This window comes from Rhododendron vialii, chromosome 5a (genome assembly GCF_030253575.1).
Source record: "Rhododendron vialii isolate Sample 1 chromosome 5a, ASM3025357v1".
Classification (NCBI taxonomy): domain Eukaryota; kingdom Viridiplantae; phylum Streptophyta; class Magnoliopsida; order Ericales; family Ericaceae; genus Rhododendron; species Rhododendron vialii.
In genome coordinates this window covers 26,112,477-26,129,960 of record NC_080561.1, presented here as the reverse complement: position 1 = coordinate 26,129,960, position 17,484 = coordinate 26,112,477, and the positions used below count along the sequence as shown (strand labels likewise).

At 34.4% G+C, this 17,484-nt stretch overlaps 2 protein-coding genes and 1 long non-coding RNA gene across 3 annotated transcripts; 2 read left to right on the top strand and 1 right to left on the bottom strand.

Moving 5' to 3' along the window:
- Positions 1-426: 426 nt before the first annotated feature.
- Positions 427-2,672, bottom strand: LOC131325595 (uncharacterized). The gene is made up of 4 exons (XR_009199745.1): positions 2,073-2,672; positions 1,655-1,791; positions 625-661; positions 427-509 (listed from the first exon to the last, which is right to left on the bottom strand). It is a non-coding gene; the product is annotated as an uncharacterized LOC131325595 (long non-coding RNA).
- A 3,458-nt stretch (positions 2,673-6,130) lies between these two features.
- Positions 6,131-8,109, top strand: LOC131327739 (galactinol synthase 2-like). Its single transcript, XM_058360875.1, has 3 exons — positions 6,131-6,151; positions 7,283-7,603; positions 8,071-8,109. The coding sequence occupies exons 1-3, from the start codon at positions 6,131-6,133 to the stop codon at positions 8,107-8,109; spliced, it is 381 nt and encodes a 126-aa protein (XP_058216858.1).
- Positions 8,110-11,363: 3,254 nt separating this feature from the next.
- LOC131326655 (galactinol synthase 2-like) lies at positions 11,364-12,304 on the top strand. Its single transcript, XM_058359506.1, has 2 exons — positions 11,364-11,464; positions 11,972-12,304. Exons 1-2 carry the CDS (start codon positions 11,399-11,401, stop codon positions 12,173-12,175), a joined length of 270 nt encoding a protein of 89 aa, XP_058215489.1. The 5' UTR covers positions 11,364-11,398; the 3' UTR covers positions 12,176-12,304.
- The last annotated feature ends 5,180 nt before the right edge of the window (positions 12,305-17,484 follow it).

Here is a 17,484-nt window from a genome sequence, read left to right as displayed (position 1 = left end):
TATATATATATATATATATATATATATATATATATATATATATATATATATACACAAATTATCAAGTGAGGGATCCCTCACTTTTTTAAAATGCGGGACTTTCATTTCCCGATCAAATTTTGAAAATCCGAACCGTTCAATGTGTGCAGAACGTGATTTTAAGGGTCCCCGCGAGAAATCAGCAAAAAAAATGACCGGAAAGGGCTTCATCCGAGCAGTTTTTTTTGAACCGTTCAATGAAAACTGCTCGGATGAAGCCCTTCCCGGTCATTTTTTTTGCTGATTTCTCGCGGGGACCCTTAAAATCACGTTCTGATCACTTTGAGCGGCTCGGATCATCGAAATTCAACCGGGAAGGAAAGTCCCGCATTTTAAAAAAATAAGGGATCCCTCACCGGAACCTGACTGTATATATATATATATACTGGTGCATTCTGAAGCAGGCTATTCTCTTTTTAACGACATTTGCCTCATATATATATTGAAAATGGAAGAAACCCACATTTTGGCTACTTTGAGGAAAAACAAGTTAGATAGTTTCATAGTCATGCTAACAAAACATTAAACAAATTTAATAAACCCCCTGAAGGAGAATGAAACCAAGATGTTGATTGAGGAAAGCACCTTTATCTCAACAAATATGCAAACTTGATCTTTAAGACTACATGGGGGAAAAGAAGTATATCATCATAACCAGCTTGCTTTGTTCATATTTAGGAGCGTTTCAAGAATCAATGTGAAGCTACTTACCCAAAAACATTAGAATAATAATAAACTGAAGTCATATGCATGCATGTTTTCCCATGAAGACACCAGTCATATCTTTCTAAAGCCAATCATCAAATGATAAAGTAGTTAATTACTCAAGCTAAGCAAAAAATGCAAAAATTTCACAACTCCAAGTCTCCAACAGGCCAATCCATTTCCGATAACAATATATTCTCTGGTTGGCGTGGTCGCATGCGCTTATCTTACTATCACTATTACGTGCATGCAATGTAAGAATCAAAGGGTTACTCTGAAAACAACTTAACTATCATTAGCTAGGAATAGAAGAAACCAAAACTCTACTTAAAAGATGAGAAGACTACTTAAAGAAGCGGAAAGTACAAGAGAAGGGGGAGGGGGGGGGAGGGGGGGAAACAAAGCTAAACTAAGAAGTGGTTGTTTATCCCTTGTTTAGGCAGTCGGAGGTACTTATGGGAAAAGAAAATTCTCAAAAATCAAACTGAAGTGTTTTTATGAAAGGTACAAATTAAGAAAGAACACATTCAAGTTCAAACCCTCCTTTGCAACATTTTTGAGTTCAAGACCAGTGCATTATGAATTTTTTTCCCCAGAATCCCATAAAAAGCTTCCTGACTTTTATTTTTCAACTGAAGTTTGTGTCCTTTGCTTGCATAAAAGTCCCTAAACTTTGGTCTCGGAACAAACTTTAACTTTTATGTTTTATTTCACGCTATTTCATTGTAGCCAAAGAGGAAGCTACAGCTACTTGCTTTCGAGGACTGAAAAATTCTCTTAGCGGAGCTCTAAGAAGTGGTGTTTCAAACAGAACAACCTTACATGAACATATGTTAGAAATTAGATCTCCCGCTCAAAAATCCCACCAATGTGAACGAAATTCAAACACAACACATAAATAGACACATACAGATTTATAGCATGAGAATCCATGCATGGGCGGCATTAAATCAAAACTCATTTGAAGCTGCTGCATGCCCACAGTGAATAAAAGAGTACATCATCGGGGAGCCAAGCTTGGCTGAATCAAATCAACAATCAATATTCCTGAAATAATTATAATAGTTAATAATCAGAAACCCTAAGTCTGTAACTCAAATACAAACATCAACAATATAATTAGAACCCCTAAATACTTATATTCCCTGAAACCCTTATTCGAAAGAGAAAGAGAAAGAGAAAGAGAGCCAACACGACGGCGTTCCGAAAGGTCTTCTTCTTCTTCTTGTAGGTTCAATTCAAATTCGGAAAGTTCTTCAAGAAGAAGATGTTCAACAATACACAAATTCTTTAAGGGGGGTGGGGGGGTGGAAATAACTTGGTCTGACCCGAACTCGTTGTCCGTAGTAGAAGCGATCGAATACTCCTAGTTAGGTTCGGCGGTGGTGGTGTGCGGTGCTTGGGAAGAAGGGTGGTGGCGCGCGGTGCACTTCCCCACGATGGTGGTTGGCGACAAAACCCTAGAAAACATCTTCGGTTACAGGAGACGAATTCAAATCCGAAACAAATGCCGCCGGCTCAATCTTAGTGTCGTTGGATTCACAGACAGGAACGATGGAGATAAGGGGTTTGACGAGGTGTTGGGTGGGCTCGAGGGGCTTGGTTAGGGCTCGGTTGGCGGCGCCGGCGGCGGTTGTGAGGGACTTTGGGGGCGGCCGATTTGGAAGGGAGGGTGCGGAGTGGAGAGGAGGCGGTGGAACTAGGGTTTGGTATTGACTTGTCTGGTTGCTGGAGGTGGTGGTCATCGTCGTCGTCCATGTCGTGTTCTGCGTAGGACTGTAGGAGATCGTTTGTTCGAATGGGGAGGGCGGGAGAAGAGAACGATGGAGATAAAAGGGGTTTGAGGAGATTGTCGAGACTTGAGAGAGAAGAAAAGGGGGTTTCGACCGTTGCGGGTTTTGATGGATCCAGAGAGGCGGTGATTCTCTAGTTTCTACAGGAGTACTCCTATTTAGGAGCAATTTGAAATTTGTTTTTTTGATCATTATTTGAAGAGTTAATTACTTGTTGCCCACTTTATCTATACACGTTTTTCATTTTACCCCTTCTTACTATAAAACGCTATAACCTATCCCTTTATCTTTCAATTCCTAACGCATAAGGCCTGCTGGTAGTATGGGATCCCAAACTTAGTTAACTATTTTGTTTAAGTATGGATGAATGTAAGGGTAGTGGCTCTGCCATATTTTGCTGGAAACTTGACCAGTTGGACGTAGTTCACTAAGGCTTGTGGCCTTATCTTTTGCTGAATTCTAAATTTTCCTGGATGTAATTGACTATGCCAAAACTTAGTTAGCTGTTTTGTTTTACAGGGTTGTTCGGCTAAATAAACCACTTCGCTTATTTTTTTTTTTGTCCTTATTCAAATTTTTTTCGTATTTGTTATTTTTTGGTCAATTTTTTTGGAATTATTGCTTCTTCATGACAAGAAGAAACTAAAAAGTAAAATACTACAATCGAAATCCAATTTTTTTTAATATAGATGAAAAAATTGGTTTATTGGATTATTTTTGTCTTTATTAAAAAAAATTAGGTTTTGATCGTAATTTTACTTGTTGCCCCCTTTATCTATACATGTTTTTCACTTTACCTCCTCTTACTATAAAACGTTACAACCTACGCCCTTTATCTTCCAATTCCCAACACAAGGCTTGCCGTTAACAAAAGATATGGCAGAACCACTGCCCTTACATTCATCCATACTTAGGGGTTATTTGGCTAAATAAGCTACTTGGCTTATTTTTTTGTCATTATTCAAATTTTTTTCGCATTTGTTAGTTTTTCATCAATTTTTTTGGGGATTATTGCTTCGTCATAACGAGAGAAATCTAAAAAGTAAAAAATTACGATCAAAACCTAATTTTTTTAATAAAGACAAAAATAATCCAATAAACCAATTTTTTCATCTATATTAAAAAAAATTGGATTTCGATTGTAGTTTTTTACTTTTTAGTTTCTTCTTGTCATGAAGAAGCAATAATCTCAAAAAAATAACAAATACGAAAAAAAATTGAATAAGGACAAAAAAAATAAAGCGAAGTGGTTTATTTGGCCAAACAACCTTGTAAAACAAAACAGCTAACTAAGTTTGGCATAGTCAATTACATCCAGAAAAATTTAGAATTCAACAAAATATAAGGCCACAAGCCTTAGTGAACTACGTCCAACTTGTCAAGTTTCCAGCAAAATATGGCAGAGCCACTACCCTTACATTCATTCATACTTAAACAAAATAGTTAACTAAGTTTGGGATCCCAGACTAACAACAGGCCTTATGCGTTAGGAATTGGAAGATAAAGGGTGAGGTTGTAGCGTTTTATAGTAAGAAGGGGTAAAATGAAAAACGTGTATAGATAAAGTGGGCAACAAGTAATTAACTCAAAAATTTATGCTTTCTTCTATGTACTATTTTAAAAAAAAAATTCAAAAAATACCCCATAGATTTCCTCTACTTCTAATATTTCTTTCTCTATCTCTCTTCACTTATTACTTTTACTATTTTTCAAATTTTTTTTCAAAAACAAACCAAACCAAATATAGCATTGCACTTCTCACTGGCCAAAGGCTATATTTTACGTAAGCACACTCTAATGATTTCTTCATAGGAAATGATATAAATAGAACTTGTTGGAATATCCCTCCAACATGGGAAAATAAATTTATATTTTCAAGACACATTAAAAAAAATGACTTGACCATATACTAATTGAAAGATGTGTTTGACTTTTGAAACTTAAGAAGACTCTTCGATTGACTCAAAAAGAGACTTTAAAATTGTGTGGATAGATACTTTGACTAGGAAATAAAAGACAAGATAAAAAGAACCCCTCGATTCTTGTGGCTCCATAATTTTTCTACATAAGTTTAACACATAGTAAATAGTTATATATATAACATATAGTAAATATATTTTTTGGCTTTACTTAGAAACTACCCTAGGAGGTTTAGTTGTGATTTGTGAGTTTGTAGATGTCCTTATGAATTGCACTTTAATTATAACCTTTCTGGCTCTATCTAAAATACAGTAGTCTTTGAAAATGATGTCAATGGGATAAAAATCATTTGTTTGGGATGAAGCATTTGGTCGATATAAATCCGTGGACAAAATCGGGACCAAACCATGACTCACGGTTTGGATTGGAACCGAACCGTGAAACTTTTGGTCCAGACACGGATTTCATTTTCAAAAACCATGACTCGCAAATTAGGATTGAATTCATAGAAAATTTGATCTGATCCGGACCATGCGTAGCCCTAGTGCTGCCCTTTGGAGGGGCGGCATGCTACCTAGGCTGAGTTAACGCTATATTTTTTGTCTTCAGGTAACTCCAAAATACTACTTGTTTACATTAAAAAAAATCAAAAATGCCATTTAGACAAAAAAAAAAAAAATTAGATAAATGAGCTGTCTTGAACAGTGTATATTTTTAAACTAAAATAAAAAATATATCGTTTGATGATAACTCACCTATATTGTTTTCGCGTCCATTAAGGAGGTAGAGTTTAACTTGCCTAAGAAGGGAGGTAGAGTATGATTTTCCATCATGCATTATTCGAAAATGACAACTTGAGCTTTTTGGGATTCTCAATGCAGATGTTTGCATCAATCATCTGCAAAATCAATTCTGCACATTATTATGAAAGTAAAATTCTCATCATAATTCAATTGGCAAATAATTGTCTCCCAAATAGTCTCTAAATAGACATGACCATTAGCTAAGACTGTGTGTATATATTTTTAAGCCTACTTTAATGATCAAAATTGCTAATTTATTGGAGCTAATTGTAAAGACAATTAATCACATTAAATATCGCTTTTGCTATTAATTTGTTTCTTTTAATTTCTTGTTACACATCGCACTGGCATTCAATTTTTCCCAAAACTTTTTTGAAAATTAATTAAGCCCTTGCAATATTTCCCTTCGAAGAGAAGAGGTATAAGCTATACTGTAAAATATAAAATTAATTATTGGAGGGGGGAAAGATTATACTAGTAAAATAGAATTAATTTCTAAGGGGCTAGCTAGTGTACAAATATCCAGATATAATTAATTACTTTGAGTTTGGAAGTCTTATAATGAAAAATTCAATTTAAGGAGTCAAAATATTAAATCTGTCAAGCCCATTAAACATAGGAGATCAAACCCAAGGTCAGTAAGCGGAAGTGCACATGTGCACACGTGATTCAACAGCCAGTGGCTAGCTGTTGAATCACGTGTGCACATGTGCACATGTGCACTTCCACTTCTTGACCTTGGGTTTGATCCGCTATGTTTAATCAGTGCCGGCCTCGACATTTGGGTTGCCTAAGCCTGACCTGCCGCTTGGTTGCCCATTCGAAAATTCTAATCGCAAGGAAGATTTACAGGGAACCACGCAAGGAAAAATGCGTTTGAGCTCATTCCGGGTCTCACAAAAATCTATAAAAATATCCAATTTTTTTTAATATTATTTTATGGGGCCCTGTTAAAAATCGGCTCCAAGGGATATCGATCGGTAAGTATTACTTTTGGATTCGTTGGGGCAAAACTGCTCAATTCGCCCATATGAATTCAAAAGTAACACTTACTGATGTTCGTTGGAGCTGATTTTTTATAGAGCCCCATAAAATAATATTAAAAAATTTATGGATATTTTTTTAGATTTTTGTGGGACCTGGAATGGGCCCAAACGAGTTTTTCCTTATGTGGTTGTCTGCAAATCTTTATTGCGAATAACAGGACTCGTTGCCCACTAGTGTTAAGTATAAAAAAAGACATACAAGCAACCCAAAAAAAAGGACAAAAAAAAGATTATATTGTCCATTTAGCTTGAATTACATCATCCGTCCCTTCTTGTTTTGGCTATAGCGTCTCTTTTCTTTTTTTCTTCTTATCTGATAGCCCGCCTAATTTTTTCTCTTAATAATTTGCCCACCTAATTTTTTTTATCTGTTATTTACCCTAGGTATGTAAAAACCTCTCTTTTACCCTCCTAATTTCTCAAGTATCATAATTTTTTAAAGTAGGTGGAAACCATACATATTTACTTTTTTTTAAAAATTTGTACAAAATTTTTTGGATGATGCCCATAAATATATTTTTTGCTGGATTTATTTATTTATTTTTGTATACATACAATTTTTTTTTTTTTTTGTTGCCCCTTGTCAGAGGGTCGCCCGAGCCGGCCGGCTTGCGGGACTTACCCCTAGCCGGCCCTGTGTTTAATGGGCTTGACAAAAGTTTTTCATATTATTACATAAGTGAAAGAATGATCTATTACACCCTAATTTAAGGGTGCTATGACCTCTGATGGATCGCAACCTTGAATAGACTGATTTGTGCCAGTAGTTTCAATATTATAAGATATTCTTGATTTTTTCTTCTCATTTCCCGTTCTAAATAAGAGAAACGATTTGTGAATTTTTTCCCAAATTCATATTCCTGCCAACCTTTTTCCACTTTTGGTTGCTAAATCTAATTAAAATCCCAGAATCAAAATTAAAGTGTGAGCCATTGTACTAAATTTGTAACACTTGGTTGTGTTTTTACAAGGGCAGTTTGTGGAGTACCACAAGATGATATACTTGGACGGAGACATCCAGGTGTACGACAACATCGACCACCTCTTCGACTTGCCGGACGGCTACTTCCACGCCGTGATGGACTGCTTCTGTGAGAAGACGTGGTCCCACACCCCGCAGTACAAGATCGGGTACTGCCAGCAGTGCCCCGATAAGGTCCACTGGCCCACTGAGTTGGGCCCCCGGCCCGCACTCTACTTCAATGCTGGCATGTTCGTGTACGAGCCCAGTCTCTCCGTCTACGATGACCTCTTGACCACCCTCAAAATTACCCCTCCTACCGCCTTTGCCGAGCAAGTAATCATAATCCCTCTCCTACTTCGACCCTATTTTTTCCCATTTCAAGGATTTGCGTGCAGAGATGCGGACAAAACTAGATGCACATAAATTAATCTCTATAAAAAGGTCTGCTACTCTGAACTCCGAATAGAATCGGTATGTATTTTTTGGTGACATAGTTTCATTTCAAACCATCAATAAGTGTGGATCGCTAGATCTCTCCTATATATCTACAACATAATTAGTCAAAGGTATATAAATTTAAAATAAATACAAAACAAAAAAATGTAAATACAAAACTACTAGAATCGTCATTAAAAAAGGGTAATAAAGGAAAGGAGCAACACACCCTCTTAGAAGTTTTATAGAACAAGAGATTATTGCTCCCTTACTTTATTATAAATTGTCAAAGGTTTGAAACTGCGGTTTTTAATTTTTGTTCATTTTTGGCATTCGGGATGGTGAAAAAGTCATGTATATTGTAGAGCTTCTTTGGAGAAGCTTTCTTTGAAAATGTAGTTTGAGGATATTTTTGTCATTTTGAATTTGTGTAAGATATTTTAGATATACTAGCAATTAGTTACAAAAAAAGAAGAGATATAGCAATTATTTATGCATAAAGATTTTATTGGAAATTCTCTATGGCTCTGTTCAGTTGCCAGAAATGTTGCACAGGAAAGTTATTCTCAGGAAAAGTCAAGTAAAGTGAAGTAAAAGAAAAAGAAATCTATTTTTCTGTGAGGTGAGTTTTCATTAGAAATTTTTTTTATAAAAACTTAAGTTTAGTGGTTCATTTGTCAGGAAAAAACATTTATGAGAAACTTCTTTATTTCCCATAGCTAAAAGTAACTTTGAGAGCTAACACATACCGAAAAATGTATTTTATCTAATGCAAAGCCTTAACATATAAAAAATGAAGCTTAAAAAATAAGTAGATAATAACTAAATAAACAAATGTTAAACAACTATGCTTGATTAGTTGTCGATACAAAAACTCATTGATAAACTGATGATTAGTAAGTACAAAACAAAACTGAAGACTAATGACAAGATAAATAAATACTTCTAAAAAAAATCAATTACTAATGACAAGATAAACAAAAGCATCACAGTAGTCGAAATTGTTGTTGCTCACGTAAATTTCAAAGTGCCTTTCTAAGGCCATCCACAGTGGCATAATCAAAAATGGATAATCAAAAGCTGATGTGTCAGCTTTTGATTATCCATTTTTGAGGTTGCTAAGCTTAACAATGTTGAGATCCACAATGGTCACTTCTAGTCCATAACTAAAATAAGGGATACACTACAATTACACTCTCTCTCCCCTTGTGTTTTCCACCATTGATCACTTTCATTCATTACACTTTTTTTTTGGCAAAAATATATCGATTTTTTCTCCTTTAATTTTGGGAAAAAAATTGGTGACTTCCTTCCCTAATATTATGAATTTGGAAAAAAAATCATGTACTCAAAAAAAAAAAACAGATGTGTTCTTGAATTTGTAAAAAAATGTAAAGTTCTTTATCTACTCAACCATAGGGAGAGGAACGAAAAAAGAATAAAATAAAAACGGAAAAAAAAAATGAAATACCTTAATGCGGTGACAAATGTTTTCCACCATTAATCACTTCCCTCCATTACGGTTTTTTTTTTGGCAAAAATATATCGATTTTTTCTCTTAATTTTGGAGAAAAAATTGGTGACTTCCTTCCCTCATATTATGAATTTGGAAAAAAAATTATGTACTCAAAAAAAAAAAAACAGATGTGTTCTTGAATTTGTAAAAGAATGCAAGGTTCATCATGTACTCAACCACAAGGAGAGAAACGAAAAAGAATAAAATAAAAACAAAAAAAAAGTGAAATACCTTAATTCAGGGCAATGAGTTGAATTGTAAATGATTAAAAGATATGCGCTTCACTTTTGGAGGGAAAGAAAAAGAAAGAGTTTGTGGCTGAAGAAAATGAGATATAGAAAATAAGAAGAAAATACCATTTGAAACACGAGTGTACATAAATTTTAGAACCGGTTAACTTATGTGGTGTGAGATCCACAAATTTTGATTATCGAAAAAGGTTGTTAGTTTTGGTTATTCAAAACTCAAAATTTGATTATTTCTAAGAATGTTGTTAAGTTTAATTATACCATTGTGAGCCATCTTTTACCCCAATATTGTTAACTTTAAAAATAATTTGCTTTTGATTATGCCACTGTGGATGGCCTTATTTGGGCTTTGGATAATCAAAACTAGCAACATTTTTTTCAATAATCAAAATTTGTGGATCTCACACCACATAAGTTAACTGGTTCTAAAATTTATGTACACGCGTGTTTCAAATGATATTTTCTTCACCTACTCTATATCTCATTTTTTTCAGCCACAAACTCTTTCTTTTTCTTTCCCTCCAAAAGTAAAACTCATATCTTTCAATCATTTACAATTCAACTCATTGTCACCGGATTAAGGTATTTCACTTTTTTTCCGTTTTTATTTTATTCTTTTTCGTTCCTCTCTTTGTGGTTGAGTACATGAAGAACCTTGCATTCTTTTACAAATTCAAGAACACATCTGATTTTTTTTTTTTTTGGAGTACATAATTTTTTTTTCCAAATTCATAATATGAGGGAAGGAAGTCACCAATTTTTTCTCCAAAATTAAGAGAGAAAATCGATATATTTTTGCTATAAAAAAAAAAATCGTAATGGAAGGAAGTGATCTATGGTGGAAAACATTTGTCGCCACATTAAGGTATTTCACTTTTTTTTTTCGTTTTTATTTTATTCTTTTTTCATTCCTCTCCCTGTGGTTGAGTACATAAAGAACCTTACATTTTTTTACAAATTCAAGAACACATCTGTTTTTTTTTTTTGAGTACATGATTTTTTTTCCAAATTCATAATATTAGGGAAGGAAGTCACCAATTTTTTTCCCAAAATTAAAGGAGAAAATCGATATATTTTTGCAAAAAAAAAAAGTGCAATGAAGGGAAGTGATCAATGGTGGAAAACACAAGGGGAGAGAGAGTGAAATTGTAGTGTATCCCTTATTTTAGTTATGGACTAGAAGTGACCATTGTGGATCTCAACATTGTTAAGCTTAGCAACCTCTTAAATGGATAATCAAAAGCTGATGTGTCAACTTTTGGTTATCCATTTTTGATTATGTCACTGTGGATGGCCTAAGAACCTAATTCGTATTTTTTTGGTATTGGCGTCATTTGCTTTTTTTTTCTTACCCGCCAATTATTTTGGCCCACAATGGAGAAAACTTTTCTGTGATGCAAAATCCTATACTTTTGGTTGAATCACTTTTGCAAGAAAGTAAATCTTGCAAAAAAACTTAAAAACATATTTCTCACTACTTTCTTGGCAACTAAACACTACAAAAGTTATGGGAAAATTTTGATTTTCTTATAATTTTCTGTACTTTCCTAACAACTGAACGGGGCCTATGTGACTTTATTTTCTATTATATGATCGTGCAAGATGAAATCTCTGTATAAACAGATTTGCGGGCAAAAGTTTTTTTTGAGTAATGTATCACTCTTGTGGTCTTTTAATTTCAATTAATCTAGAATAAATCTGTGAAATAAATGTCATTGTGAAGATCATTTGTATATATCATTGCTTATGGACATATGATTTCTTTAAATAAATCATCTTCCGTCGACCTTAATTGTTCTAGCACTAATGTATTCTTGGGCTTGAATCATTAATTGTGGTGGCAGGACTTTTTGAACATGTTCTTTAGGGATATATATATATATATATATATACGTGCCTATCCCGCCGATCTACAACCTTGTTTTGGCCATGATGTGGCGCCACCCGGAAAACATCGAGGTCGACAAAGTAAAAGTTGTTCACTATTGTGCTGCGGTGAGTGATCTCGTTACCACTCCTCGAAACCTTAATTTCTCCTCAGCTTAATAGATTTATGAGTGCTGCTATTGGTACATACAATATGTACATGCAATGTACATATAGATTTTGAGGGGTTCAATTCGGGTCTTACAAAGATGATTCGAACCGCTCATTATTTTTAAAACATCTTTTTATGGAGCCCTGTAAAAAATCAGCTCAACCCGATATCGTTAAAGATTTTTTTTGAATTTGTAAGGGCGAAACTAAGCAGTTAAGTAGTTTCGTTTCCACAAATTAAGAAAAAATCCTTATCGATATCGGGTTGTGCTGATTTTTTACAGGGCTCTATAAAAAAATGTTTGAAAAATAATGGGTGGTTTGAATCATTTTTGTGGGACCCAAGGTGGGCCCCACAAAACTGATATGTACATAATATGTACATTTTATATGTACCCCTAGCATTTTTGTAGATTTATGATGAAAATGCTTAAGGGGCGAATTAATTTTTCATTTTTTGATCAGGGATCAAAGCCGTGGAGGTACACCGGGAAAGAAGAGCATATGGATTGGGAAGATATTAAGATGCTGGTGAAGAAGTGGAGGGACATTTACAATGACGAGTCCTTGGACTACAACGCAGCTATAGATGGTGAAACCAACAAATTTGTGGCGGTATTGTTGGAGGCTGGAGTTGCTCATTTTGTTACTGCCCCATCTGCCGCCTAGTTTTTTTTTGTGTGTGCTTGTGTTAGGTTACTTTTCCCGATTGAGCATAGGCTTACGAAGTTACAAAAATTAAAGAAGGTGGTTATTTGTTTTGAAGTTCACCTTTCCTAGAAGTGGAAGTTTGTGTTGAAGTTTGGGGAGATGGGTTTTTTTTTTTTTTTTTTTTGTTAATCTTTGTTTGAATTGTAATATTATGTTTGGTATGTGAATATCTGGAATATATAAAGATTTTTTGCATTGAACAAGCACATAATTGTTTATGGCAAATGGGGTTGTCTAATGATCTTTCTTGGACAGCGTTATTTGGGCCGGTCCAGAGGGAGCATTTCCTTCAGCTTCAAGTGAGGCTCCCACTAGTGGATGGCGAGTTTAATTATGATCTCTTAGAATTAGTCGAGATGCGTGTAAATGGGCTCAAATACTTGGTTATAAAAAAAGGTTGTTTAAGCTAGCTAGGGCAACAATTGATCAGCTACAATTGGTCCTCTGTAGAAAGTGTTTTTTTTTTGGTAAAAATATTGCACAGGAAGATAGTTTACTATAGAGTCTTCAATTATTCGAAATGATGAGTGGAGATGACCTGGATAAAGGAATATGGCTACTACGTACGCACGTTATGAGCAACACTTCCCCCACCTTGAAGCCTAATTGAGGTGGTCTTTTTCACAGTTAAAATTATTGGATAATTAGGGTTAGGGTTATGGTTATGGTTAAGGTTAAGGTATTTTTTTTTTAGGTTCTAAGCTTAGCTCAATAGGTGTTCTGGGCTTGATCCTATAAGTGTGGGCTTGTCACAATAAGTATTTTCTTGGTTGGCTTCTTACCAATCTTGGATTTGAGTCTCAAATTTTTGGGCACATGATTGTTCTTACTTTAGGGATATGATGACGTTCAAGTCCTTGTTCCTTTAGGGTCCATTTGAATAATGTGAAAGTGATAGAAAATGTAAGAGAGAAAAAATAATAACACTTTTTTCTAGTATTTAATTAGCATTAAAATACAAGAAAGTATAAGAAAATAGATTTTCTTGTACAACTCATTAAAGCATAATTACATAGCTTCTACATTTTACTAAGAAACAAGGATATTTTATTTTCTTGTAAAAATGTTACCACATTTTATGACACTTTTCATTATGTCCTTAACTACTTTTCCTTTTCTATCATGATCCATAATATATGTAAAATGGTAAGCTAGTAAATATATTTTTTCTTTCAAAATTTTTACAAACCCTTTCATTTTAACCAAACACATGTAAGAAAATAAATTTTGTTCCACTTTCTTTTCTTTTACTTTACTTTCTCTCATTTTCATTTTCCAATACAAATTTCTTTCTAATCAAATGGATCCTTAGTCTTTGTAACAATTTCAAAGATTAATGAAATTATTGGATAATCGGTTAGATCTTCTAAATACAAAGTTCCTTGATTGAATGTAGTCTGGTTTAAGAATCATGAACACTTTTTTTGGTTGCTCCTCTAGGTAATTTTTGTCCTACATTTTGGAAAGATTAATTTAGTATTGGAAGGCCCCCCTTTTTTTTTGTCTAAGAGAAAATGCTTGGCCGGTTCCAATTTTCAATTTCATAGTCCTTAGAATCCTTTCCAAATAAGTCAATAGTCCACTAGGTCTCCTAGAAAACAATCCCACACGCACCCATCATATTTTCCTTTTGGGGAAATGATGGCTCAGGACGTGTTTTGATAATTAATACCCGTCAAGAATATGCTGAAAACATTTGTTAATACTGAAAATGTCATTAACGGGTATTAATTATTAAAACACGTCATTGACCGTCATTTTCCCTTTCCTTTTCTCTTCTGTGTCTATCTCTTCTCTCAGCCCCCCGCCCACCCCCCCCATGTGCATGTACGCACCACACCCCCCTTCTCTCTCTCCTCTCTCTTCCGCCCCTCTCTCTCTTCTCTCTCACTCTCTCTTCTCTCTCACTCTCTCCTACTTTTTTTTATTTAAAATTTCGTAAGGCTTATAATTTTTTAAAACTATTTAAGTTTTATAAAATTTATATTTTTGAAATCTACTTGGCAAGATGTATTAAACAATTACTAATATTAGATATGAAATTATGTGTAGAAAACAAAGATATTTTAGGTAGGGGACGGTTCAAGGGACACCAAAAAAAACACCTAAAAAAACACCCCAAATCTCAATTTCATAGTTCTCGATCAAATTTTTATGATCTGAACCGTTCAATGTGTGCAGAATGTGATTTTAAGAGTGCTTCCGAGAAATTAGCAAAAAAAATGACCGAGAAAGGCTTGCTTTGAGCAATTTTTATTTGAACCGTTCAATAAAAATTGTTCGAAACTGTTCGGATCAAGCCCTTTCTGGTCATTTATTTTTGCTGATTTCCAAAGGATACCCTTAAAATCACATTCTGATCACATTGAGCGGCTCAGGTCATCAAAATTTGATCAGAAACTATGAGGTATTTTTTTAGGTGTTTTTTTGGGTGTCCCCGGAACTGCCCCGTTTTAGGAATAGTCCCCTTTTTTTTACACCTTGAATTGTTAATTAAACACTATTGAATGTGCATTTACACCAATAATTGTTTATTAAACAGTGTCAATTTTGAATTTAAATAAAATTTAACACTGCTAATTGTTAATTTAACACTCTTATTTGTAAATTTAACACTTTTAATTGTAAATCTAGGAAAAAAATACTATTAATTATCAATTTAACAATGTTAATTGTGAATTTACATCATTAGTTGTGAATTTACATTGTGATTTGTTAGCTAAACACTATTAATTGCGAATTTACTTTTTTGAATTACTAACTTAATACTATTTTTTGGCACTTCAAAATATTACTAATTTAACATTGTTAATTGTTAATTTAATGCAAATAAGTGTAAAATTAGAAAAAATTAACATTGTTAAATTTAAATTTACAGTATTAAATTTTTATTTAACACTGTCAATTTTAAATTTAGAAAAAAATTAACACTTTTGATTGTTAATTTTAACACTTCTATTTGTTAAATGAACACTGTTAATTGGAAATTTAGAAAAAATAAAAAAGACTTTGAAATTTTTATTTTTCAAAATTTTATATTTTATATTGATCTCATTAGTTAGATCTCTACGAATAGATTTCAAAAACATAAATTTGAGAAAAAATAAATATGTACGAAAAAGTTGTAAACATTACTATAAGATTTTAAGCTTTAAAATAAAAGGGTGAGAGACAGAAGAGAGAGAGCAAAAGAAATGGAAGAGAGAGGAGAGACCACGGGAGAGAAAGAGGGGGGGTGGGGGAAGAGAAGAGAGAGGCACGCGTGGGGACAGGATCCCATAAAAAAGTGCTTGTGTATATTTGTGCGTAAGAACCTAATGGAACATGATCTACCCACATAGGACCGGCACGTAAGAACCCTTTGGTCTAATGAGTTGGGATGGGCCGTCCAACACTGGAAGAAGTGTTTTTTCTTAACTATATATACAAGCTGCATATGCTGGTACTGTTTGTCACCTGTAGAAGGGAGAGGAATTACAAGTTTTAATAAGACGACTTTCCACCCTTAATAAGAGAGAGTGAGAGAGACAATCACTATAAGAAAAATTAGGGTTAAGCAAAAAATCCGTCAAACCGCGAATTCTGTCTAAATCAAAAGGTTTGTTCGGTTTTTTAGTAGTATGATTTGGTCATGGCTTAAAAAAATTAGAAACCCCATTATATGGTTTGACTTGTGGATTGACATTCACGGTTATAGTTCCACACTAATCTGAACCGTATAATACATACATATATATAATTTACTTATGATTCACCAAATAAATATGGGAACCTTAGTTAACTACTTTCCTAATTTATTGATCCTATTAAATCCACCGCCATATTTAATTTTCCTTTCTTGCCAAGATAATTTAGACTAAACTTCTATTCTCACCGTCTACTTTAAATGTCTCCTCCGGAAATGTCCCACAATATATGAGCATGACCTTTTTTTTTTTGATCCGCTACGAGCATGACCTTGATAGGGCATGTCCTAAACTATAGAAATTGGCGTACAATCATACGAAAGGGTCTAAGGTGGCCCGCGGACATAACCCAAACAGGGTGTAGTGGGCCGAATAAGGTGGTTCGGCCGAGGCAGGTCGCTCAATGGACATGTTGAACTCATCTCTTCATTCTACCAGTTCCAACTGAACGACTGGGTAAACCATGAGAGGTACTGGACAACAATTCATGGGATTTTGGGTGTTGTGACAGTGTTAGATCCTAGGTTCAAGATGAAGTTGGGTAGAATACTATTTCAAGGGGATCTAGAGATGTGTTATCAATACTTGTTTCTACTGTTGCGTTCAGATCTGCTTTCAACACTAATGGTAGGGTTGTGACTCCACACCGTAGTAGGCTCCATCCCAAGAAATCAAGGCATTGATGTGTGCTTATAGTTGGTTATTGGTCTAGAATCCGAGGGTAAATCAAAATTCCGATTACTTTTCTAGTTTTTTTTTGTCTAATTGAATTTTGATAGATATATTCGAAAGAACACGTGGTTTATTTTATTTCTTGTTAAGGGGATAATTCAAATGATTTTGCACCAGTTATTGATGACATGGATGTTGATGGCTATTACTCATGTGTTTTAGTAGTTAAGGACTGATCCGATAAATTTAATTATTAAAGATTTGTTTTCATTATTGACGAAACTAGTAAAATAAAAGAGCACTTTTGTGGATTTAAATAATCCACTTTTGTTGTATTTTTTGGTTCTTTGTTTTAGGCTTGCTTCCATAATTGTCACTCCTTGCTTGCGCGAAAGTTGAAAAAATTTGTCTTTGAGTTGTTTTGTGGAGTTATTTTAGTTTCATAGTTGTGTTATGAGTTGGACACTCGGGACTATGATATTTTGGAGTAATCTTAGGCTAGTTTGTGATGAACTCGTTGCAAAATCACTTGTTGAGTAGGAGTACTTGAGTTGTCTGTTATTATGAATTTATGCTCAGACAACTTGGGATGAAATTGCTGCAAGATCTAGTGTGTGTGTGTGTTTTTTTTTTGAACAGGACTTGTTGCAAGATCAGTTGTTAATAAGTTATATTTTTCTACCTTCGTGAGAATTGATTAAAAAAAAAAAGGTGGCAGGACGGGCAGTGGGCAGGAATGGGGCAGATTTTTGTTACCCGATCGGGATTTGAGGTGAGGCCGGGGGCATTCAAGACTTTTAGGGTTGAGGTTGGGTACCTCAAAACCGCCCCAATCAACCCATTGCTATCCCTAGCTAGCTGCACAAGAAGGGGATCTCCGTGCTACTATTTATCAGTACTGTATTTAGA

What these genes read in the sequence shown, in the direction of transcription:
- LOC131327739 (XM_058360875.1), top strand. Translation starts at nt 6,131, where the DNA reads ATGCGTTTGAGCTCATTCCGG. An exon ending in TGCGTTTGAGCTCATTCCGG is followed by an intron (nt 6,152 to 7,282) that starts GTCTCACAAAAA and finishes TTACAAGGGCAG; the next exon opens with TTTGTGGAGTACCACAAGAT. An exon ending in CTACCGCCTTTGCCGAGCAA is followed by an intron (nt 7,604 to 8,070) that starts GTAATCATAATC and finishes TGTATATTGTAG; the next exon opens with AGCTTCTTTGGAGAAGCTTT.
- LOC131326655 (XM_058359506.1), top strand. Translation starts at nt 11,399, where the DNA reads ATGATGTGGCGCCACCCGGAAAACATCGAGGTCGACAAAGTAAAAGTT. An exon ending in TTGTTCACTATTGTGCTGCG is followed by an intron (nt 11,465 to 11,971) that starts GTGAGTGATCTC and finishes TTTTTTGATCAG; the next exon opens with GGATCAAAGCCGTGGAGGTA.